We start from the raw sequence: 25,756 nt of genomic DNA, 5'->3' as shown, positions 1-25,756 counted from the left end.
CGGGCCTATCAAACGTGGAAAAAATGGGCGATTCAATGTAATGTCACCGCCCCACCAGCTGATCCAGGTGTTTTTGCCCTGTATTTGGTGCATCTGATCCAGCAAGGGAGTTGTTTCATTGCTTAACTCTGCCATCTATGGAGCTAGCTGGGTTCATAAGAAAAGCTGTTACCCAGAGCTGGGCGATGACCCATTGACCCAACAGGTAGCGGAAGCCGGTAGAATCCTAGCCAAACCATCAAATCGGAAAAAGGCCTTGGAGGTGAGTCAAGCAAGGAAGGATATCAGCAGGCTTGGACAAGGCAATCTTGGCGAAGTTCAAGTGGCTGCGTTGTTTGCATTAAGATTTTTCGGATTCCTCCGTTGGGATGACCTAAGCAGACTGACTGTCGACAATCTGCAATTTGCAGACACTCATCTGGCCATATTTCTTACGCAAAGGAAAAATGACTAGTTCCGTAATGGTTCTTGGGTTTTCATAACACGAAGCGACATATCCCCATCCCCTCTTTCAATGATCGAGAAGTTCATAAAGATGGGTAGGCATGAAAGCAATTCAAGGCTTTCTCGTCGAACTCTTAAAGACCAAGAAGAGGATGGAACTCAGGAAGGAGCCCATGTCTTATAGTCGGGCTAATGAACTAATAAAGCAGGAGCTGCGGAAGGAAAGGCTTGATCCTGCCTTTTACAGTATTCATAGCCTTAGAGTAGGGGGAGCATCGGCGGCGGCGGCAGCCCTGGGTATACCGGAAAGACTGTTCCAACGGCAGGGAGGATGGCGTAGTAAGAAGTCCAGAAATAATTACATCCAAAAGACCCTGGAGTCACTGCTAAAAGTTACTAAGGCCATTCAAGGCTGAGAACTGTATGGACTGTTAGACCAATTTCTGCAAAAGAGCTAACGTTTAGGTTCTAGTCAAACTTTGATCAAGTGTCGCATCTCGACTGGTTACGATATATCATGCGTTTTGCATGCAGTTTTTGAGTTTTGACAGTGAAGTATCGTCTCTATCATGTTCGGACCTCCTCATTAGTGACATTGGACAGTAGTGATAGGTCGCGAAGTGCTGTATAAATTTGTTCTCTTCTGTTCGGCTCCGAGGTTTTTGCTACTCTATGCTTTGTGACGTTGCGGCGGTCAGCTTGACATGGCTACCAGCGGTGTGTGAGAAGAGTAATTTTTCAATGGCTGAGTCGAACGAAATAAGTGAAAAATGTTTTTCTCACACGCCGCTGGGGTCTGGTATAGGTCATGTGACCTATGGGGCGGGCAGTTGTTTTTGTTGCGTCCGCTATTGCCGACTTTCCCACCCACCCACCTACCCACCCACCCAAAGATTTTAAATGTTTATACAATACCAGTATAATGTACTAGCCTGGAAATGTTTTCGTTATTTCTGGTCTAAGTGTATGCTACTTGTATTAGCTTTGAATTTACAATAGCCCATTGCAGAAGCGTGAGAGGACTGGGAAAGAGTGTGGTTGTTTTTCGTCTGTTTGAAAAACTAAGGTATTCAAATGAAAAATCAACTAAATTTGAGTCTTAAGCAAGAATAGAAGTATTTAGAGGAGTAAAATGGCAAAATGACAGCTCTTCAAATATCACCTAAAATAGAGAGTTTGTATGCATTGGGTAGACAGGCCAAAACATTTTAAGGGTTTGTATGGAATTTTTGCAACTTTTGCAAGGCTCCGATTTGGACACTTTTCCGCCGAAAACTCTCAAACTTGACTGGGTAGTTTTCCATTCAGTAACATTTCAGTTGAAATGTTTAGATTTTCAATGTAATCAATATGAGAAACTCGTTCCAGTCCTCTCACGTTTCTCCAATGGGCTGTAAAGGTCAGGTTGCGGCGGTGAGCTTGACATGGCTACCAGCGGTGTGTGAGAAAGTTACATATTTTCCTCAAGGAAACGAACCCAATACAGTGGGCGCAAGAATCACCACTCATTTCAAGTTTCTAAAAACCGCTGTATTCAAGATTTTTTTTGAGTTTTTTTTCATTAAAATTTTGTATGAAATGGTTGTCTATGCGCAGGCCTGATCTTTCATGGTGCGTTCACAGGAGAGTTTCTTCATCGGTGGGAAAATATGAGGCCTTGAGCAACGCAAACTGGCCATAGGTCTCGCTTTTATTATAAGTGCTAGACCCCAGCAAACCTCTCCCGCCTAAAGTTAATTGCCAGAAAAGGGGCACCAAAACTATCCCTTGTAAGTCGTACAAAGTTGCCTTCAAATCCACCATGACGTGGGCTCACACGAAGCTGAAGCAGCAAGGTTCACGCTACTTTTACACAAAACGTGAAAGGGCAAGCTGACATTCGCCGTTTCACGTAAACGCGGTGCTAAATCTCTCCATTGAGAGGGGTAGAGACTGCCCGCCCAGCTGACTATTCATTTGTGTTCAACCTGAGAGATACTAACCGGCTTCTTTTAATTCTTTCTCGTCATCAGAAGAAAAAAAAAATTGTACATTGCCAGATTTAAATAGATAGCACTCGCTGTTTGGTTCCAATGGTCCTCGCACTTCCCGAATTCCTGCAATAGAGTAACAGCAGATTTATCACCGTGAGTAAATTTGTTCCGCCAACTTACAGAAACAAGTTCACTCACAAGGCTATTATGTTGCGGCCACTAAGTTTGCAGTGGCAATTTCAAACAAAACAGCTGGAGTACGTTTCTCGAAGATGCCAGTAAGTCAATGGGCCCGTAATGCTGTTCGGTCTTCGTTCGAGATGGAGGTTTCAACATCTTTTAATATTATACTATAAAAATACCGGCTCAGCTAAAGAGACAAAATACTCTAGTTCGTGGGTGGGGGAGGGATGGCAGAACCTGCTTCTCTATCCTTAAAATTTTTAAAATAGTTACCGGGACTTTCGAAAAACAGGACCAGGGCAACAAATTTGCGACCATTATACAAACAACTCAGCCTGATTAATATTGCCAGGTAAAGCTCCTCTTCACCTTGCACATGAAGTTAGCACCTTCCCAGATCCACGATCTGACTGCAATACGCCCTCGCATTTAATAAGCTCCCCTTCTGCGCCTCCTCCCCTCCTTTACTCTCGCAAGCTATGTCTACCAAAATCTTCTTAGGTGCTTTTGATGTCGAATTCTCCAGTTATTTATCGCCAAATTGACCCATCTTTTAAGGACAAAATAATTATAGCTCTAGTATGTACTTCCTAAATGAATGGGTAAAACATGCACACAATTAAAGATTGATTGATTTTGCTTTTGATGTGCATCAGTCATCTAAAGCCGTTGAACGACTAAAACTTGTCTCCTAAACCAGTGAGCCCCACAGACAGCAGAAGAGGGTCAGTAGAGGCTCATAACCGTGATGCATAAAGGAAAGAGAACATATCCGTCTGTAACTCTCAAAATGAAACTTATCTAAAATTACCTAAAAGGCCAAGATCGGACACATCTGACACCTCCTTCAAAGACAATAAAAGAGGAAAAATTACAGTGACAATTAGTTCTGATGAAAGCGAAGAATCTCTTACTGAAAATTTTGCTTGATTGAAAATTATTATCACTTTTTCGTGCATCGTGGCACATTTTGCGGGCTAAAATGGAGATTTTGGCGACCTAAAATGTATTTTAGCCCGCTTGCATGCTCACGTGATTGTTGACACTGTTTAGTAGTCATTTTCTCATTTCTTGTTTTCTCATTGCCCTCCAAAGTGATTATAACTGCAATAAAGTTAATATTCTTGGGCATGAATATGTTTCGGGCCTTGTTGAAGTCATTCTAACTCTCGCCTAACGGCTCAGGCCGAGTTGACTCTTAGTGGGGCCAAAAGCATTTTTTATGTCCAAAAACATTTTTCTGTCCATGAACATAAACTCTATTGTTTTGTAAATTAAGGTTCAGCAAACTGAAAAAATAAGGTTATATAGAAGGGACAGCATTCAAACTCCAGGTGGATCTTACATCCACCTGCTTGGTTCCATTTATGAGATGTGTCCTACTAAGAGCCCCCACATGATTTTCCAATCCCGTCAGCCTTATCGAAGGCAGAGCACTTGCCATTAACAGTCAATCACCAGAAAAAAAAGGAACACTCACAACAGCCAATTGCATCAAAGGAAAATATGAGAAAGAGCCAATGAGAAATCATCTACCAACAACTGCCATTAGTGCACGAAACGCGAATCCCCAAGTCGAGGTTGGTTTTGGTTTTGCGTCTGGTTGAGAGGATGACAGAAGTTTTCCAAACAAATCACTGAGCATTTTGAGGTAAAAGCAAACCTATCCCAGATTACTTTGGACACTTAATTGTAAACTGCTCTATTTGCAATCCTGTGGTCATATTCCTTTTGAATCTTGCACCTCAAGGACCTCAAGGAAAAAAATGCCTCTCACTTAATTAAGTTCATTCAAACTTACCAGATGCAGCTTACAATTGTGTTCAACGACAGCTGTAAGTGCTTCTTTCATAAATCTATCCAGTCTGGAACCTAAAGAAGCAGAGAATCTGTGAAAAGTTTAATTGAGATCTTGGGTCTGTTTGAGAATATGGATCATTACTATCATATGATAAATTATTTTACATCCAACAAATTCACATGAAACAATTGGTTGACAAATAAAGACATTTCCTTTGGTAATTTAAAGAAAAAAATGCTATTCTTTTGCTGAGGTCTTCAGTGCCTAACCTGTTTATCTGCATCTGACATTTTGGATCAAAATCCATTGTTGGGTAAGTATAGATAATAGAATGATTGTTGTATTAAGTGAGCTGGTAAAATAAGAAAGTGTTTTTTTTTTTTTTTCCGGTGGAAACAAACAGAAAAATGTTGAAATTGCAATCCATCAAAGAGTTGGCACTAATGATAAAAACACCATATTGGGCCATGCTAAAACTTGTTTACATTCGATGAAATTTTTTACCTAAGAGACCACTCAGGTTGTGTTCAGGATCCATCTGACCGATCAAGTTGCTGACTATCATGATACAGTCCTAAAATATTAGAATTGTTTGATTGCAAAAATCAAAGCTGACATAATTTTCATTGTTATCATACTTACCATGTTAGTCATGCCTAAATCACGCATAAAGGTTATGAGAATAAAGGAAATGATCTCCAACTAAAGAAGCTCTTGATTGTTAAACAAATTCTCCTTGTCAACACCTTTGGAAATGCATGGAGAATAGTATAGGGAATATGCGTACTGATGTTCGGTTGTAAAGGCTTTACCCTTTGACCACTGAGACTGACTAGCATCTCATTTCTCCTTACTTTAGAGAGATTTAGCACCACCTTTATGTGAAATGTGAATGGGAAGAGTGACCATGTGAACTCGTTTTTCCTGTCTGCATTTTTTCATGTTTGCTGGTTGCAATTTGCCGTTTTTATGTGAATGTAACCTGTTTCATGTTTGCTGTTTACATAAGATTTTCTTCACTTCTTCTCTCACAGAGCAGAAGTTAATTGCCGGAAAAAGGGCACCAAAACCATTCCTTGTAAGTCCTACAAGGCACCCTTAAATTCACCATGACAGGAGCTCACATTTAGCTAGCGCAGCATGGTTCACAATATTTTACGTGAAACATGAAAGGGCAAGCTAGCACAGTGTTAAATCTCTCTACTATCAACCCTGAATCAAACACTAGGATCATGAGAATAAAAGAAATGATCCACAACTAAACAAGCTCTTGATTATTATGCAAACTCTCCTAGTCAGCATCTTAGGAAATGAGAACAGTATGAAGAATATCTATATTGATGTTGGGTTATAAAGGCCTAAAGCAATGATAAGTGCCATATTAACAGTTTTTTTTTTTTAACAATGGCTTCAACTGTAGTAGCTGACCTGTAGTTACTTTATCTTTGATTTGCTCGCAGTGGGGGGAATGCAAATAATATTACATTATTAGTTTTGATACTTACTTTAAATGATCTCTCAAAATCCGTGCGACTTGGCGGTATTCTGTAAATGATTGAAATTAAAAGAAACTTTTGACAAGTCTTATTCTTAGTTTTCATGTGACATCACCAAAATGAAAAAAAAATAAAAAAATAAAAAAAAGGAATTATGTATGCCTTTGAGATTTTAGTTTGGTTAGTCATTAAAACAGCTTAAGACTGAACTTTTTACAAATTTCCAGTTTGATACCGTTTTTCGTGTTGTGATAAAGCAAGGTTGAATTTCTAAGCTTTTGTGTGACTCAATATTAAAATGGCAGCCACTAATGCTGTCATCTAGCTTAAAAAAGTGACTTATCTGCTGAGATTTCAAAAACTGAACAGTCCTTCAAATGAGAACAAGTACCCAAGACACATATTGAAGATGTGTGTGAGCCCTCAAGAGATGACTATAGGCTTTCTAAAGTAAAACTTGATGGCAAATGTTTTTGTTAGCTTCCGGCTGCCATATTTGTGCCCCTCAGAGAGAGGGGCACAAATATGGCATCTTCACAAAAAGTCTCAAAAATTTAAGTAAAAAAATATGTCTATAAACATCTCCCATGTGAAACAGCATACAGAAACAAATCTTTGTGACACTGTTTGAATATTCATCATTTTTTATTTCTTGGATTCTTGACTTTATTTGGTGCATAGTTTTGATGATAGTGTGATAGTAAAACCTACAATTCACCACATGGCCATCTTGCTAAACTTTTCACCAGGCTATTTTTTATGAATAAAGGTTTTGAGAATCAGCATATACTCATTTCAGTACTAGACTATCAGTTGTTGGTTGGCAATTAACATACTCTGAATCATAAGCTTCTATCATTTCACCAGCAAATTGGACAGATCCAAATATACGGCGATGAAAAGGGTCTGAGGGGTAAATGTCTGGTGAAGATAAAATAACAGCAATGGCATTCAGTGTACAATAATAAAGAAGGTAAGTGGAATATTGTATTTGGAAATAGCTAAGGATTAAAAACACATGGAACTCCAGCTGGCACTCCAACCCTTCATCCTTTAACTCCCAGAAGTGATTAAAATGTAACTTCCCCCTATAATATCCCTACATCATCAAACAAACAGGTAATGAGAATTAACTCACATGTATCAGGTAGAATTTGATATCTTGATGTGACATCAAATTCTCCTGGCTAATTTACAAGGAAATGTGTTGCAGCTAGAGGGGAGAATTAACAATCAGATCTCGGGAGTCCCTTGAAATGAAGAACCCCTCTGAATTGGGGGAAGAATATTCATTATGTATCAGCAAATGAAGAATCTTCAAAATAAATTTCAGTGACCTGAGTTAATTTTGACTCAGACATGGAGAACATTTTCCAACAACTTAAACCTATTCTGCTGCTTCGATTTCTTTCAAATAGAAAGCCTATGGGAGCAACACAGAAGAAAGATTGCATTGTATTGTCACCTGACTGGTTCATCTCTAAAAGCTACCCTCTAGAACAGCTGGCTAGTCACGTTCATAAAGTTGACGATTGATTAATGATTAAAATCTTGATAGCCTAAATGTATTCAACTAGCTATTTCACGATCCTCTATGGCAGGTAAAAGTATACTTGTTGAAAGTTGTAACTATCAAGCAAAAGTCTGCAGGCGCCCTTGAAGTGTCGTTTTCATCCATAGAAAGACAAACACTAAAGTAAAACAGTAAGAATGAAATGCAGCAGATTAAAGAGAGCTAAATAAATTAAAATGCAATGAAAAAATATACATCAGATAAATACTGTCGTCCTAGCTGCAGTAACTTACACATCTCAAATCTATTTACAAACCTGAGCTACTTTGTATCCAGGGAAACGAATTGAAGGCTAAATGCCGAACCATACACGCACTAGGCTTCAAAATATTTTTCAGTAGCAGTTTATTTGGTTTAGCAGTTAATGCCGAGCTTCCAAACTGTGATAGACATCGTCCAAGTTTAGTACCCGTGAAAGCCGCCATGTTTGTTATTATTCCCAAAAGTGGATTGGACGCTAATGGTAAAACACTTCCGGAGAGTATTTCATTTCCGGTATCGCTCGTTGTACTTGTGACAGAATCCACAAGAATTATCCAAAAAAAAAAAAAACAAACTTAGGTGGACGAAATGTAGGAGCATTTATTTCATATTACTCATTCAATGGAAAACCCCTCAGTAGACACTAAGCTCACGCAGGCTTGAAGCTCATATTATTCCTCACCCTCCCCGAGAAAGAACGTTTTTCCTTAGGGAGGGGATGGTGGCGCACTATTCCTCAACCCAGTGTCCTAACGCCAGAAGCTGTCGTTGGGAGGAAGCGTGCAGATTTCGAGAAAATGGCTTCGTGGAAATGTACAGGCTATGTTATTTTAGGAATCATAACTGCTGTTTTAATAATTCTCCTCAATTTCGATTATTTACCGAAAAGAAAGTTATCTGAAGAGCTAGAGCTAACCACGAAAAGTAGTTACAAAGAATCCATTTCGACTGTAACACCCACCGATAACACAGCGAAGGTGAGGCCATTAAAATTGCATGCTGAATTTCTTATCCATATTTTGTCGGTTTAGTAAGGCCGAAAAGTTTCTTATTAGTGAGGCTGCGATATCAAGATTATGAGAAAGCTTTCAAATTTAAAATCATTAGCCAAAACTTTCCTAATAATGTAAGTGACTGTATAAATACATGCCAAATTACATCGCAACTGTGTCAACTCACAACGGAGTATTGAAACAATAAGCTTTGACATTTCGATGTAAGCTTCCATATGTTTTTTAAAGAAGCACTCTTAAATTGTTAAATTTTATTTTTATAGCAAGGGTTTTTCAATTCGTTTAGTTCGTCAGACTTTAGAAGAAAGACTTGAATGGATCAATAAGAGCTAGTTCATACGTACATGAAATTAAAAGCTTGCAGGCACACTTGTTTAGCGAAATTTTTTACTTCTCTTTTCAGACCTCTGTTTTGAGCTATATGTTTCCTTTGTGGCGTGGTAACAATATACATAAAAATCACTGCATGGGAAGAATTCGAGTCAATGACAAATTTAAAACCAAAACATAGTATGTGGTGTGTAATGTGTTGCAATCGATGCTTAATTTTTTAGCTCAAAGTGCATGTTAATTAAGCTTAAATTTGTAACGTCTTCATTTTTACCTGTTCTAGGATGTTGTCGGAAAACTCTCGGTGGAGCAGTACAAGAAACAAATAATGAATTGGAGTTGCTCTGAAAGATCTTCTTCTCCAGTGGTAGATATTATGAACATGTCTTTAATACCTAATGTATTTAGGGTTATGTTTTGGTCTTATCAATTAAGATTTAAACTAACGATTTAAATGATTTTTTTATAGGACAATTTTCCTGAACTGACATTTGATGATGTAAGAAATTTTGATTGGAATTGCAGTGGTTTCCCCGTAACACCACAGGTACAACACATAATGTTATAGTGATGTAAGTTTCAGCACCTTATTTTTTCTGCTCAGATTTAGGGCCCATTTGCTTTGTATTTGGGCCGTGAATTTGAGTTAATATATCTATAACTTACAGTATCTACCTCTTACTAAGATAGGCAAGAGGTATATTTTGATTGTAATGATTAGAATATTGGCATTTTTCCTTTTATAAACATTTATTGAAAATGTCCCTTCCAAAATGATCCTTTGCGTGAGTTCTTTAACAAAGTATAAGGTGACTTTTTATATGGGTAATTCTAAGAGTACCCTCTTTACTTATTAAATTTTATTTCATGCAGGACACAGATGATAATGTCACAAAATCTTTATGTTACAAATCTAAAGATGTAAGTATGGACTGCATATAACATGGATTATGTTGTGAAAAGAGCTTGTAATCAGGGCTGTGGTGTAGCAGCGCCTGGTGGCCCCTGGCACCTTATGTTTGCTCTTATGCAACTCAGGAATCTAATTTTTTTCATAAAAAGCATATGCTGGGCACCCTGGATTTCACAGTTTCAGAGCACTAGGCTCCCTTCAATTTTTCTTACAGCACAGCCTTGATAATAAGCATTAAATATTTAAATCAAAAACATGTTTAAAACACATTTCAAGAGCACTAATTACAGAGATCACCTTCTAGACTCAACTTGCAGAAATGTTCCTGTGACTTCAAGTTCTGATATTGACATAAGTTCAGAATGCCTTTCTGAAAAAAAAAAAAAAAAACAAGAAATCAAAATTAACATTTGTGGTTTCATTCTTGAAAAGTAAACCTGCCATGTTGAAAAGTCTGGTTACCATGACAATATTGAAATCTCTTGTGAAAATGTAGAAGGTATTCCCACTGTGAGTGCCAAAGATGCCATGTCTTTGAAGCATGATAAGTTATGGCTTTTCATCAATATTTATGGTAGTAATAACTATTTATCCATAAATTTTCAGCCCTTTATCTGTGTGCGTGATCCACTGCATTGCCAACACAAGGACAAGAGGTGGGGTTTAATCACAACTTATTCTTGAAATAAAAAAAAAAAATTATGGTGCTCAGAATTTTCAGTGCTCACCTGTGTAGCAATTGTTTCCTTTCTTATTCAGGCATTCTAAGTAAGGGAAAAAATAATTAATAAGGGGAAGAGCAGGGGTTTCATTAATGTTTTCTGCAGGAGGGCAACTGGTTTTCACAGGCGGGCAAAACTCTTTGAACTGAACTTCTTTATAAGATAAACTTTCCTCCAGATGGTCAAATCAGGTGGGCAAAGCCTTCCTCACAACCGGTCAATTTGCCTGATGCCTGGCCCTTAATGAAACCCCCGGAAGAGGAAATAAGAAACAGATATATTTTATAAATAAATGTGTTGATTGATACTGACATTTTGTTAACTTACTTAATGAGTTTGGCAAGTGCTTCTTTTCACTGATTTCAAAGTACTGCAACAAATTGGGCATACGTATGAATATACAATGAAATATATGAACTTCATATATTTCATTGTACCAAATTGGGCATAGTTCTCTTAGACTGACATCGTTTACACTACTTTGTTTTTTCAATACTATATCTATATAAGCAGTGAACATCTGATTGGTGTAATATATCTTTGATATTTTATCAGTGACAAGAGGTTTATAACAAGACCGAAATATGGAGAGTACAAGTATCTTCCCAAGTCATTATGGTTGAGTGTTGTTCTGGTAGGTACAAGTTCCTAAAATGAATACCATAAAAACCTGCAGATAAGCCACACCCTGAATTTAGCAGCTCAAATTTTGGAAAAAAAGTTTTTGGAAAGAAATCAAAAGAAATCCAAAGTCGAGTCTTGAGAAGTCTTCTTCATTGAATGTAAACTCATCGAATGTAAACTCACTATTAACATTACAACGAAAAATACTCTAAGTCTTACCCACTTTTTTTAGCACTTCAATATAATGAATGTCGTTTCTACCAACTTTGACATATGATTGATCTTTTTCTGGTATTTGTTGACAGGAATTTCTTCATTCAACACAGTTTTTCCGTAGGTTTTTGCATTGCAACAAGAACGTGAGGGTAACATTCGAAGCTTGGTAACCAGGCTTTAGATCGGACATGAAAATGTCGACATTCATGGCACCTTTTTCAAATGTTCCTGCAGATAAGCCGCACCCCCAATATCTAGCTACGATTTTTGAAAAAAAGGTGTGACTTATCCGCAGGTTTTCACAGTGGCTCTCACTATTAGGATGTATCAATTGCATAGGATATAGTTAATAGAGTAAAGAAAAAAGGGGCATTTCGAATCGTGCCATGTGGTTAGGTTTTATGGGTGTTTTGCCCACATCACTACATATGAATTTTCACCATAGCATAACATTTTCAACATTAATATCCTTCTTCACCAAACTGCCCAATTTTAGGAAAATAGTGTTTATAAAGTAATGTGGTCCAGTGGAACTTTGATTTAACGAATTGCCAAGGGACCAGAGAAATTGGTTCGTTATATTGAGGATTTGTTATATCAAGGTTCTGTGGTATACATTTTACTGTAACTTTAGCCAGGCTGGAACTGAAGTATCATTTGTTATACCAAGAACTTCATCATATAGAGGTTTGTTAAATCGAGGTTCCACTGTACATTGTAGGTTAATATATTAATTAATCACTTGTGGCTGCTGGCATCCTCTAGGAACAGGAACTATTCCTACTGATTTTATCATATAAACTGCCATGATTTACAAGGATTTCCAGCCCTGATAAAGCTGTAACTGCCCATGTTCAAATGTATTAATTTTTTATGTGTTTGATATTGCCAATCAGCTGCTGACACAGACTGTGTTTACCTTTTCTACCTCTCTATCAGGTTGATGAATTAATAGTAAAGCATTCACAATCCAAAAAGTTTGACAAATGATCCAAGGTTGTTTGTCAAAATTTCCTCTTTTCTTGTTAGTAAAGAGCTCTGGTGTTTATATGATAAACAAAATAATAACTGGCGGAGAGTGGATATAGAATTTCTCTTCCCGTGTTCAACTTAACACCTCACTGGGTTGCTGCGCTCACTTGCGAGATATCAGATTGAACACTTAAAGAGAAAATCCATATCTACACTTGCCCATGTATTTTTCTCCAGTTATTAACCCTCTGTGCTGTAGTGTTTCCCTTATTTTAAGCACGACAGGTAAAAAGAAATGTTCAAACCAGTATAGCAATTCTTTTTTAAGTTGATATTTCAAGAATTCCACGGATTTTTAGGCAGTGATATGAAGTACTAAACAGTCACTTGTGGTAAATTTCACTGGTTATTGCATGAAAAGTAGAACACTGTACTGTCCAACAATTGCTGAAACAAGCCTGCAATTTTATTTCTGAGAGAAAAAAAAAAATTCAGGGAATTATGATGATTGGAAAGTTGAAATTGCTTGATGATTCGGCTGTCACTGTTTGGAAGAAAGCTTGGGTACAGGCAGTGTGAAGTCGTAATTTAAAGGCTTCACTAAGTCAAGTAAAGAGTTGCCAGTAAATCCACAGACAAAAAGCATAAAAAAAATAGAATTCAGCAGAGAGAATATATATCTTATTAACCAAGCGCGAGGGCCGTACTGGGAGAATATCGGCCTGAGGTCTTGACAGTACGGACTGAGCACAGCTCGGTCCGTACAAAAAAGACCGAAGGCTGATATTCTTCCAGTAAAGTCCCAAGCAAGCTTGGTTAATAAGAGATTTATTATACGACTGAAGTTCAAAGGGACACAATTGCGGTATCATTCGGGACCATTTGGGACAGTGCCCGGTCCAATACTTAGATAATATTGGACCAGTAATGGAGCATTTTGATTGGTTGATTTTAGTTATTGGCCCTCTGACTGCCTGAGTCATGTAATAATACTGATTACAGTAGATCTTTGGAGTTAGATGATTTGACTCTTAATATGGTGGTGACATTATTTTTGCTTGTAGCATGGAGGAGTAGCATTTCTATACCACCCATGTGTCAGTGCAGACCAAAAAGTGAAACTGCGCAAATTGGCAACCAGTTGTTTACAGCGGCACGTTATTACACCCTATGAGAGACTGAATCCATGCCAGGTGAGCAATCAAATTTGGTGTCCAATTAGAGAGTAGTTCTTCTGTTAAGAGATTCAGTGGTTATTTCAAGCATGAATGGAATAACTTGCTGAACATTACTTAGAACCAGTTGCTGCAATTTCGGCCAATATTGTAGACGTGGTGGCCTAACAGATAGCATGCTAGACTCTGGGCAGAGAGGTTTAGATGTATGTCAAAGATCTGGTCATGTCATTGCATTGTGTTATTGGGCAAGTAAATTTATTTCCCACAGTGCCTTTCATCACCTAGGGTGGTTTGTTTAGAACAGGATTAACTAACCTGGGATTAGCATAAATTTCTAACTGAGTTTTTAGTTCTGCAAGGAATTTTCTTTTGTATTTTTTTCCCCATAGTTTGGAGTCACATTGAGGTAAAAAACATTTAAACCTTCACACGCTCTTCCACAAGAGACAATAAAGCCAAGGGTAACCTTAAATCCTTGATTAGCATTAACCCTCTTGAATGACCTGGCCCAGAAGTTTAAGTGGTTACTAGCCAACTGATAAGAAGGCCTGACAAATTGCATGCAGGGGGGAGGGGGGTAGCAATACTCCTAGCCTCTTTATGCAATAGAAATGGGTATAAGCTTGCAAATGAACAAAATTTGCTACTGTTTGAGTACTGAATGGGGAAGATATGGTCGCCCAATGGTTGGTGTGCTGGGCAGTGGATGATGAGATACAGGTTTGTGTCCTAGTGAAACTTGGAAGGAATCAATACATTTTTTTAATTTCTTGGCCAGTATGTTTTACCCTCAAAGTTCCTTTCTTTTCAAATACATTCTTGACTTATAACCTGGGACAGTCTTTGATGGGCTAGCATTCTATCAAGAAAGAGAAGCAATACCCCCAGTAACTTCCTACCAGGGAAACTTGGATAGGCTCTTGTAGTACTGGGCTATTCATTGATGCAATATTTTATTCCTGAAATTTTGAGAAAAATTGGCGAAGAAATTCAAGGATTAGTTTATCTCATTTGGTTTTGTGATTGTGTCCTAGCCAATTGCCATGGTAGCATGGAGCTGCTTTTATTCAACATCAGAAGTAGACGTTGAAAAAGGAAAGGATTGGATCAAGCAAAATGCCATGAAAGGTCCTGCCACTCATGTGATGGAGAATGGCCAATTTGAAGAAGGAATTAAGAGTCAAGCTAAAACAGTCTCAGACAGACATGACACTTGCCTCTGTCCTGACAAAATGAACATAAGCAGATTTCAGTGATATTATGTGCTTTGATGCAGGCGTAATGTTTGAATGTGCAGTTGTCTTGAGGGCAGTTCTGGGAAGGATTGTTGTCGGTAGTAATATTGTGACAATCTTTGTGGTACCGTTAGTCACTACTGCTGACAACAGTCCTACTCGGTACGTATTTCACTTCGAGGGTCCCACTACACAATCAAATGCTTGCCACTGCGTATCATGAAAATTTTGTGGGTTTTGATTTTTTTCAAATTTTGTGAATTGCATTTGTCCTTGGTACCCAGAAATATGTTTCAGGAGAAACAAAAATTGCAAATTAAGGCGTGGCAAAAATTTAAATCAATCAATCCAAATATTAAAAAAAGACACAGGACAGAGGACAGGGGGTAGGGTATGGGTTAACTTGCCACCGATGAGAAATTGTTTCTAATCCCCTTGATTAGAAACGATTAGATTTCAGTGATATTATGTGCTTTGATGCAGGCGTAATGTTTGAATGTGCAGTTGTCTTGAGGGCAGTTCTGGGAAGGATTGTTGTCGGTAGTAATATTGTGACAATCTTTGTGGTACCGTTAGTCACTACTGCTGACAACAGTCCTACTCGGTACGTATTTCACTTCGAGGGTCCCACTACACAATCAAATGCTTGCCACTGCGTACCATGAAAATTTTGTGGGTTTTGATTTTTTTCAAATTTTGTGAATTGCATTTGTCCTTGGTACCCAGAAATATGTTTCAGGAGAAACAAAAATTGCAAATTAAGGCATGGCAAAAATTTAAATCAATCAATCCAAATATTTAAAAAAGACCCAGGACAGAGGACAGGGGGTAGGGTATGGGTTAACTTGCCACCGATGAGAAATTGTTTCTAATCCCCTTGATTATCATGAACACCAACATAAAAGTTACTATCTTTAGACAGTGATTGTGTCCTTAATACCTCTGACCTTAATGATTGATTAAGGGGTGTTATTATCCAATTGTGCTCCGTAGAGTACAAATAACGCGCGAGACGAGTACAAATATCACGCGATATTTGTATTCCAGAAATATCTGCGAAATTCGCCCGCACTGAAGTAACAATTTGGCGTGTCGGATAATAAGTACCTTATTAGACGTTTTGGTGGGTCATATCGCTGATTATTACACGACTCGGGCAGTCAGAGGGCCAATAACTAAAATCAACCAATGAAAATGCTCTATTGCCGGTCAATATTCTCTAAGTATTGGACCGGGCACTGTCCCGAATGATACCGCACTTGCGTCCCTTTGAACTTCAGTCGTATAATAAATCTCTTATTAACCAAGCTTGCTCGGGACCGTACTGGAAGAATATCGGCCCTCGGTCTTTTTTGTACGGACCTCGCTGCGCTCGGTCCGTACTGTCAAGACCTCGGGCTCTTTGGTTATTTGTATTTTGACTCGCCCTATGGGCTTGTCAAAATATGGCACAACTCGTAAAAATACTCAGCGATACTACACAACAAAACGTCTAATAAGACATATATATATATATTGTTAGGAGAATTTAGCTGCTAGTCACTCTTTGGGTTCAAAGAGTTAAGCCCTCCTCTTACATTCATACTCAAAGTAGCAATGTAAACGAGTTCACTTTTATGGAGAGATTTTTAACTTGAGGGTCTTGAGCTGTATATTTAGAGTTTTCCAGGATGACTGGAATTATGAAAAAAAAAATTGCTTCGTGCTAATTTTGTTTTTTCAGTCAATGATCAAATCCGATGAAGGAGAGAGTCAATCCACAAAAGGCAGAGAGCAATATGCATCTCAAGAAAATGAGATGCACTCTATCACAATACAAAACACAGAAGAGTTGGTGATAAGGGTGCCAAGTAACCACAAATTTGATACATCAAATGCAGCATGGGCGCTTGGAAGTGTAATATTTTTGTGTCTGGTCCTTGGTGGCGTATTACTTTACACCAGGCCGTGGCAAAACAGAGATCATTGGTGGACACTTGATGATTATAACAGTAACACAAACTTCAAATTCATGAAATCAAGAGGCCTTCGATGGAAACCAAGAACGCCTTCGAATAAAAGGACAGCACGGTATTCTCGTTTATTGAGTGCTATACCCGAAGAATTTGAAGATGATATTTAATACACAAATCTATTTATTTGATAGAAAATAACTCTCAGAGGACATTAGCCTGCAGAGCAGGCGTTCTAGTGGAGTTTGGGCGAAAGTTAGACCGCGCGAAAAATAGAGCGAGGCGAAAAATTAGGAGGTAGGGGGAGGGGGAGAGGAGAAAATTTGAAAAACCCGTTCGCTCACGATTGGTCCAGAGGAATATTTTATTGACAGCAGGATGTGACGTCATTTTACGTTTGCCATTTTTTTTCTTTTTTTTTTTTTTGCCTCGGATCACATCCAATATGGCGTTCAGCGTAGAAGAGGTAGATCTTGCGTTGAACGATTCTTTAGCTTCTTTTGATGCCTTAGAAAACTTTGTTTTAAAAAATGAACAGCAAGATTTCTTCATGGCGGAAAAGACATCTCACAGCAGTTCTCCCGTTTGTAAAAGCGATGTGTTTCACCAGTTTTTCAGTTTCTTCCTCACGTGGAATTCTAACTATTACCTGGCCATTGGCCATTCTTGTCACGACTTTAACTGGTAATCCATCCTCTGGAAGATCATCTACGTTTAAAAAAGTGTCCAAATCGTCATCTTTCCTCGGTTTATTTGTCTTCGATGAAGCTGGGTCGAGATTCTCGCTCATATTCAGGGGTTTTCTGGATTTCGGTGCTGGTAGTTTGGGCGAGTGTATACGAGCGGCTTTCTTCTTACTCCATACCTGGCTACATTTGTTTGGCGTATCAAATTGCCCCTCTTTGCACTTTTGGGCTTTTCTGTTTTGCATTGGCCATTTGCGTTCTCAAGGATGAATGCATGTAGCTGTCCCAAGGTTCTGACTTTCCTTGCACAAGGATTGCAATAGCGCTCGGAGAACTGTTCCTTGTTTTGAATGAGTTTGATGCCAATTCGAGCACATACGTCTGATAAAATTACTCCATCACTTCTCTTCGATGCTCGGACTAAATTTTCTGATGAAGTATGAGCCGTATTTAGCTTTAAAACTACAGCCGCAAAACCGACAATTTTCGTTTGGCGACATGTCAACACAAATTTTATCAAATTTTTGACATTTTGACAAGTGCGAAGTTTTCACGTGTGCGTGTTTGCAACGGAAGTGAAACTCCACTTCCGTCGCGCTTCCTGATTGGCCTAAATGTTTGCGCCATGATCGTTACTCCAGCGGGTGTTTTTCAAATTTTCTAGTACTGCTGGCAGTACCTCCAAGTCAGCCAAAAATCTAGTAACAATTGGGCTCGACACTAACTTTTGAACTTACTACCCAAGTGGCTAATAACAACTTAGATGTTACAACAATTTCAGTTTTTTTTGCTAGCCAAACTGGCTAGTGGAAACCGAAAACCACTAGCCAAAACTGAATTTCTACTTGTCTGTGGCTAGTTGGCTACCGTTAGTGTCGAACCTTGCTGATATTCCTACTCTTTGCTTAGATAGGTACCCTGATATTCAGTGCACTTTTGATAGCTTATTATTTATAATTAGTATATGCCACACACGTGAATAGGGTTTTTCGTGTGCGCTGATTGGCCGATTTGGAAGTGAGTAGCAAGTACAAGCTGCTGAAGAGACAAAAATTTCATATCAATAATAATTTCTAACAATCGTTTAGTATGTTGACAGAAGTAAACTAACTTTTGGGTTTCTGTGTGGCGTACACCAAAACAATTATTCACCTCATTTATTGAGTGGCTTGGTAGATATCCACCACCATGCTCCATCAGTTCGGTTTATAACTGTTAATTATTAATCCTGGGTGCATGCATTTGAAGTATGTTGGCTATTTTTATATAAAATTTGAGATCCACTTTGGGATTCCTTTGGTATGGTATAATATTTTCTATTCAATTTGTTTAAAAGATAGTTGAATACCGATTCATAATAAAGGGTGGGTTCATGCCTACAAAGTAATCAAAAGTCCCCTAGCCTTCTACAATAATTGGTAAACACTTAGCCTTAGAAGGTTTAGGAAGCATTCTGCTAGCGATAAGCGATTGTATTAACGCTGTGGACAACTTTTCGCCTGAAGCCGTTTTCTTGCTGGCACTATTTATATGCAAAACATCACCACTGTAGTTAAGAAAGGGTCGAAAAAGCACAAACTTTTGTAAAGTTTATTTGGATATACACAAGAACAAATGTGTGAAATAAGGAATACTCAGTGTTGTAAAACTTTTCATACATAAACGGAAAATACGTACGAAATACACTTTTTGAAGATTTAGTTTAATAAAAAAAAATACAAATTCTTCCAAGAACCGTTTTAGACGATCTTTGGTTGTTGTTAAGTCAAACATAACCTTTAGACTGCCTTCCGCCTCGATTTCTTTTAAAACTGGCCATCATAAAGGGAGAAGTGCTGTTTCGCGATCATCATAGACCCCCTTCTACTATAAAATTTCGGAGAACATGGAAAACATTTTCAGTGGCAATATTGGAAAACGATCGAAGTGCGAATGTGCGAGGGCTAATTTCTAATTGCACATATACTTCCCAATAAACGAGCAAGTTCAAGGTCCGCTCTGTAAGTAATGAACCGTGTATTTTTTTTTTTTTTGCGACCATAAATCCAAGCGGAGAAACGAGCCTCCATAACTCTGGGGAGCTGCAAGCGCGCTCTTAGTCCATTGCAAAAGGTAGCGCGGGCGATCACAACAATTCACGCTTATATTGTTTTTCTTTGAATCTTTTCGCACCAATTAGAGCCAATCAGATTACAGGGACCACCAGTGATTTCAAAATAGATGTAATAAATTCACAAATCGCACGATTGTTTGCTCTAAATCGCATCATTTTACGCTTGACTGAGTTTTTGACACATGACGTCAAAGTCTTTCTGTTTTGCATACAAAATAAGATGTAAAAACGTTTCCAGTTCCGCTTTTTATTTAAAAACCGGCACAGTAATGCATCAGTAAAATATTTGAATTGACCAAATCCTGTATTTGGGCGATTTCAAAATGGATGTAATAAAGTGGTAATTGTACCTCGTGAAGTAGTAATCAAAGTTTAATGTCTTAATGTGGGGATGGTTACTATGCATATTGCCCGAGCCAGATGCTCATGTATGAAACGCAAGACAACAACCCACCTATCCCACCCCAGGGGAGGACATTCCACACACAGTAATCTCGTGCGTGGGAAACTAACGTCTCCTACCCTTAACCCTGCAGGAGACGGAACCTCCATTTATTCGTCCCTATCCGAGAAGACTAGAATTTCTAAACCATTTCTTGTTGTTATAGAAAGGCAGCATATTCTTCTCAATTATTTTAAGACCTTGAGTGTTGGTCCGGCCGGGACTCGAACCCTCGACCTCCCGCACATCAGTCCAGCGCTCTGTCCATTGAGCTAACCAGGAGGCGGTTAGCTTAATGGAATTGTCGTACAATTTTGGTCTGAAATCATTCTTGTGATTTCAAATCGAACTCGAGCTGCGCGCTCGTTCGATATTGAAATCACGCGTATGATTTCAGCCCAAATTGCACTCCACTCAGTTCAATTACCATTATGAATTGGACGTAAAATTCCAGTTACCAATTAATCATAACCATTACAATCTGTGAAACAAAAATCAGAGACATTATCTAAATAAAAAATTCCTCTGTTTTGGAAATTCCCCAGTTTTGTGAGGTAAAGGGTTATTGCTATGGTTATTGTATTCAATTTTGTGAATGGGTGGATTTAGCTGAGTGGAATTCGTACGATTCGCTAAGCAAACGTCCTAGATACATTCAAAATATTACAGGTTCTTTTGTGACTTAGAGATTATGCTGTGGAAAGTGCACACGAACGATTTTCATTCACGAGTTGCGATGCAAAAAAATAACGAACGAGTGAACACGTTTGGAGGAAATTACTATGCACCATGTGACAAGAAATCTCCAGTGGCCGAAGGTCGCTCCAGAAGGTAAAATGCAACGGAAGGCACTTGAAGTGATATCACTTCCCAACAGATTCCTACGGAGGAATTTACTCTGTACCAAGTGAAAAGAAATCTTCAGAGGCTAAAGGTCACCGCTGAAGGTTAAAATATACCGGAAGAAACTCAGGCTGATATGACCTCCCAAGAGATTCCCGTGGAGAAAATTACTATGTGGCAAGTGACAAGAAATCTCCAGTGGCTGGAGGTCGCTTCAGATGATGAAATGTACCGGAATGTTCTTGGACACATATCAGCTCCCAAGAGAATTCCCATGGAGGAAATTACTCTGTACCAAGTGACAAGAAATCTCCAGGGGTTAGAGGTCGACGTTGAAATTGAAAGTTTACCGGGAGACACTTGGACTGATATCACTTCCCAAGAGATTCTCGTGGAGGAAATTACTATGTACTAAGTGACAAGAAATCTTCAGCAGGGCTAGGGCCCGTTTCTCAAAGAGCCCAGGAACTTCACGGACCCGTTTGGTACACTTGGGAGGTTTGCTAAGCATGAAAAAAGCGCAAGAGTCGCGCGAGGCGATAACCGAGAGTGACTCTAGCCTCTTGAGCCGGCCTAGCAACCCTCCCAAGTGTACAATAACTCAATAGTGTACGCTGTAGTTTTTTTTTTAACATAACATCGATGCATTGTAGCAAAAGAGTTCCCTTTTATTGAACCAAAAATGTTCGTGTAGTCTTACATCTCCTGACAAAACAAGCGCGCGAAAACTAGGCATTGCACAACTTGCAGCACGGGTTCACACGTCAAGTCAATTGAGGCAAGTCTAATCACATTTACTGAAATTCATGAAAAAAAGCTCTTTCTGATCATGAGAGCTTTGTATCTTTAAACAGTCAGTGCAATTGTTCAATCAGACAAAAGTAAAAATTGGTCCTTTAATGTCATTTAAAAATGGACCGAATAATGCAGTCTCGTTGCTACTTGTTTTGTCGGGAACGACATTGACTGAAACTTCTGATAGCTGGATGTGGTTGTTGGTGGAGGAAGAAAGGGTCTCGACAAGACTTGGCTGCAGTTGTGATGTCGACGTACGGGAGTTGTAGCTCACCAGAGACTGCCCACTGCGCTGTCCTGAAATGACCGTGAAACGGTGGTTTGAAATCCCAGCGTTGGACCAGATATTGATGGCAGTTGCTCTTACACAATGGTTTGTGTACATTTTGGACAAATGCGCTTCTTCACTGATATTTTTCATCATATTAGCGAGGCTGTGTATTCCAACTGAACGGTCGTGCTTAGAACCAAACTGCATCTTTGGCTGTGCTGTATTTCTTCGGATACTGGAAAAAGGTAGTGCACTTTCGATTGACTTTCTGCAAGTATAGCTTCAGCGCCTTGTAACCGTCACCTTGATCTTGGGTTACATGTATTCTTGATTTTCTACATCGTTCAATCGTCCTGGACGATTCTTTGATATTTCATCGTGGCTTATAATTCGTTGCGTACCTTCGTCCAGCCGCATCCATTTCAAACTGGAAGCTCAAGCTTCTTTGACCTTCACGGCCCCTTCGGAAATAGAAAAGGACAACATGTAACCAAACGTTTCTCAGTAGTGAAAGTGGTTGAGCCAAGGAAAAAAACATCGCAGGATTTCAACTTCTGTGAAGGTCTTCCTCCTCGATAGCAGGTTTGTGTGAAACATTTTCTTTGCCGCTTCTCTTTAAAGGTTTTCATTTGTGCATCTAGCATCAAGTTTTATCTTGAAAATCTCAGATCAGTGGAAATTGAGGTATCTTTCTCTTGAGTGGTAGAATCCCAGTAAGGTTAGATTTACCGTAATCTTCGCCTTTTTTCGTTCTGGCTTTTGCATAAAACCTTCGTAGATTTTTATCTACCCAACCGAATTTCACTGCTTCAAGCGGAGTTTGAATTTGTTTCTCTGTTCACCAAGCTGAAAGTAACAGAAAAAGAAACGGTCTATCAAAGTTCTCTTTTTTAAAGACCTTGAGTTTTCAATTTATTTTAACCCCTTACCATAGTAAACGCTCTTTAACAAAGCAAATTTAAAACATTTCGTGAAAGTGTGTAAGCACAGCATATTTGGTCACGTGGTTTGAAATGGTTAACAAGAATTCAAAATGGCTGCCTCAATATGTGCCACGGACGATATCTAGCCTGCAGTGCGGACGTCTTATAAGGGCGAGTTAAGGTGATTCCCCAGAAAGAAAAGTTATCGACCAATATTTTTTAAACTTTCCTTAAATGTTCCCCACTAATGTCTGTTTCGAAAAATACAATAAAAAAGATAGGGCACCGTACTTGTTTGAAAGTTATGATGAGCCAAACCTACCCCATCTATGCCTGTACTGGCACTTATCACGCGCGTCATTTCATAGGTTCACGGTACATTTTGCGTAGCTGGAAGCAATAAGGGTTTTTAAGTAACACCTGAAAAAAACTGAACAAGAACATGGTTTCAACCTCAGCAAGAGAGAGTTTCGTAATGCCGTTAAATTACGCTATGATTGGCCGTTCGATGACATTCCATCAGTGTGTGCGTGCGGGGAAAACTTCACAGTAGACCACGCAATGATTTGCACACGAGGGGGCTTTGTTATCCAACGGCATAATGAGTTGAGAGACCTCGAGGCCGACCTTTTGAGTATAGTGTGTACCGATGTCGAGGTCGAGCCAGTTCTCCAAGGCGTCACTGAAGAACAACTCTGCAGAGGGTCTACTAGAGCACAAGACGCAAGATTAGACGTTCGGGCGCTTGGCTTCTGGGATCCCCAGAGCTCGGCATTCTTCGATGTGAGGGTTTGCCACCCTAATGCCGAGTCTTACAAGGACCAGGAACCACAGCAGATTTATCGCATCCATGAAAACGACAAGAGGCGGCTGTACTCAAGGAGAGCGTTGGATGTTGAGCATGGCTCGTTCACGCCGCTTGCATTTACAACTACGGGAGGTATGGGGATGGAATGCATAAGATACCACAGCCGATTGGCCGAGCTGATAGCCACCGAGAAAGGGGAACGATTCTCGCAAACAATTTCCTGGATCCGAGCAAAGACATCCTTTGCCCTCCTTCGGTCAGCCTTAGTTTGCCTTCGAGGATCGCGGGTGAAGCGCCGCGCTGTGCATGACTATAATAATTGTGACGTTGAAATCGCAGCTGCCGAGGGAGCCATTGACATTGTTTAGTGATTTTTAGCAGCCTTGTATATAGGGTTCTAGATTTGCCATTCACCTTTCTCTTTTCTGTATAGTTTTAGATATGCTTTTACTTATCAGATTATTAGTCTTCGAATCTGTTCAGATTTGACTCCGTTATTTATAGTTTTCCAGACGCTTTGACATTAAAGAAAAGGAGTAGATGTGAGCCGAAAGTGAGTTATTTTGGATCGTTTTTTACGCTGTTAATATTTTGTATTGTAGAGGATTTTATGGAAATTATTGCTACATGTCAATAAAGATTATTATTTAAAAAATATTATTATTATTATTAATGGGCAGAGAAGACGAAATGTGCAGAGAAGACGAACAAGTACGTTAATGTGCAGAGAAGACGAACAAGTACGCCCCGCTGCGGTCGAATAGGAATTATGCGCGATGACGTCAAAACAATTTCTCGCAGCGTCAAACCGAGGCTTGGTGGTGATCGCTTCGCGCGATTTGTTGGTGTTTAGAGAAGTAATCAATTCCCCTCGTCTGTTTTTTCACTCTTTGTTCAACATGCCTCTATGGTGTAATGCTTAGGGCTGTACAACCTCTTCAGACATGAAAATCAAAAAGTCCTTGCATCGCTTTCCGCAGGAGAACAAAGAACTGCTTTCGAAATGGCGTGCAAAAATTCGGCGAACAAACACGCCAGTTAATGAGCGCTCGAGGCTATGTGGCGACCACTTTGAAGCCGACTGTTTTGGGAGAATCCCGGGTTCCTTGCTTGTCAACTTGAAACCAGGGTCAATTCCCACAAAGTTTTGCTTTGTGCAAGAAAAAACACCTAGGAAACCTCCATCCAGTGCATGTTATAGTAGGTAGTTTGAATTTTTAATATCTTAGCGTATGTGATATGTATTTTTATCGGCTGATGAATTGATCGTGTTTAAATAAAGATTTCATTACATTACATTACATCAGAGCGAAAATCAGTCGAACGAAAGCAGCCGACTTGGTACGTAAACACAGCGTCGGACGATTTGCCAGAAACATGTGATGGCTTTGAAAGCGGCAGCACTGTCTGGATCAATAAGGTTATCGAGAGCGCTATTTATCTAACTTTGAACTCTCAAAGGGACAGTTGCTTTCTTTTAGTTTGATCATCCAACGTAAAATACCGGTATGCCCGGGAAATAAGCTATTCACGTGTATTTACCTTTCGACCAAGGATCGCTTCGTTCCGCTCAATTTCGCTCCTTTCCCGCAGGAAAGCCATCTCTTTAACGCAGAAATAGTCAGTTGACTAGGGGTGTTTACTCTTAAGGAAGCTCCGTCGATATCATCCTCAGAAAGAGTGATTTTAGGCGAATTTCCTACAGCCATGTCCGATATGACATATATTTTTCTCTGATATTCCCGCGAAACCATCACCACCAATGTTGTCACTTTCAAAGCCATCACATGTTTCTGGTAGATCGTCCGACGCTGTCTTTACGTACGAACTCGGCTGCTTTCGTTCAACCGATTTTCGCTCTGATGGAGGTTTCCTCGGTGTTTTTTTCTTGCACAAAGCAAAAATTTGTGGGAATAGACCTGGTTCCAAGTTGACAAGCAAGGAACCCGGGATTTTCCCAAAACAGTCGGCTTCAAAGTGGTCGCCACATAGTCATTTCGAAAGCAGTTCTTTGTTCTCCTGCGGTAAGCGATGCCAGGACTTTTTTATTTTCATGTCTGAAGAGTTTGTACAGCCCTAGGCAATACACCACTGAGGCATTTCGAACAAAAAGTGAAAAATACAGACAAGGGGAATTGATTCTTTCTCTAAACACCAACAAGACACGCTAAGCGATCACCACCAAGCCTCGGTTTGACGCTGCGAGAATTGTTTTGACGTCATCGCCCATAAGTGCTATTAAGGAGATACCCAGCGTACTAGATTGAG

At 39.3% G+C, this 25,756-nt stretch overlaps 1 protein-coding gene and 1 non-coding gene across 3 annotated transcripts in view; one reads left to right on the top strand and one right to left on the bottom strand.

Annotated features, from left to right (window-relative positions):
* Window positions 1-7,933, bottom strand: part of LOC111338761 (uncharacterized) — an 18,844-nt gene extending 10,911 nt beyond the window's left edge. Inside the window, exons 1-7 of one of the 2 annotated variants that reach the window (XM_088743332.1) lie at window positions 7,727-7,933; window positions 6,734-6,818; window positions 5,907-5,946; window positions 4,906-4,975; window positions 4,402-4,472; window positions 3,412-3,445; window positions 2,427-2,540 (exon numbers count right to left, since the gene is read on the bottom strand). In XM_088743332.1, coding sequence (XP_088599458.1) covers window positions 2,427-2,540; window positions 3,412-3,445; window positions 4,402-4,472; window positions 4,906-4,975; window positions 5,907-5,946; window positions 6,734-6,818; window positions 7,727-7,895 — 583 coding nt within the window. In that variant the 5' untranslated portion in view covers window positions 7,896-7,933. The remainder of the gene's footprint in view (window positions 1-2,426; window positions 2,541-3,411; window positions 3,446-4,401; window positions 4,473-4,905; window positions 4,976-5,906; window positions 5,947-6,733; window positions 6,819-7,726) is intronic. The other variant, XM_022945286.2, reaches the window with a different exon arrangement.
* A 270-nt stretch (window positions 7,934-8,203) lies between these two features.
* Window positions 8,204-19,027, top strand: LOC111338756 (uncharacterized). The gene is made up of 9 exons (XR_015994699.1): window positions 8,204-8,429; window positions 9,079-9,162; window positions 9,265-9,342; window positions 9,669-9,716; window positions 10,315-10,364; window positions 10,986-11,064; window positions 13,307-13,435; window positions 14,455-14,682; window positions 16,379-19,027. It is a non-coding gene; the product is annotated as an uncharacterized LOC111338756 (transcript).
* The last annotated feature ends 6,729 nt before the right edge of the window (window positions 19,028-25,756 follow it).

The sequence above is a fragment of the Stylophora pistillata genome, chromosome 13, assembly GCF_964205215.1.
Source record: "Stylophora pistillata chromosome 13, jaStyPist1.2, whole genome shotgun sequence".
NCBI lineage: Eukaryota > Metazoa > Cnidaria > Anthozoa > Scleractinia > Pocilloporidae > Stylophora > Stylophora pistillata.
This window is presented reverse-complemented; position numbering and strand designations above follow the sequence as displayed.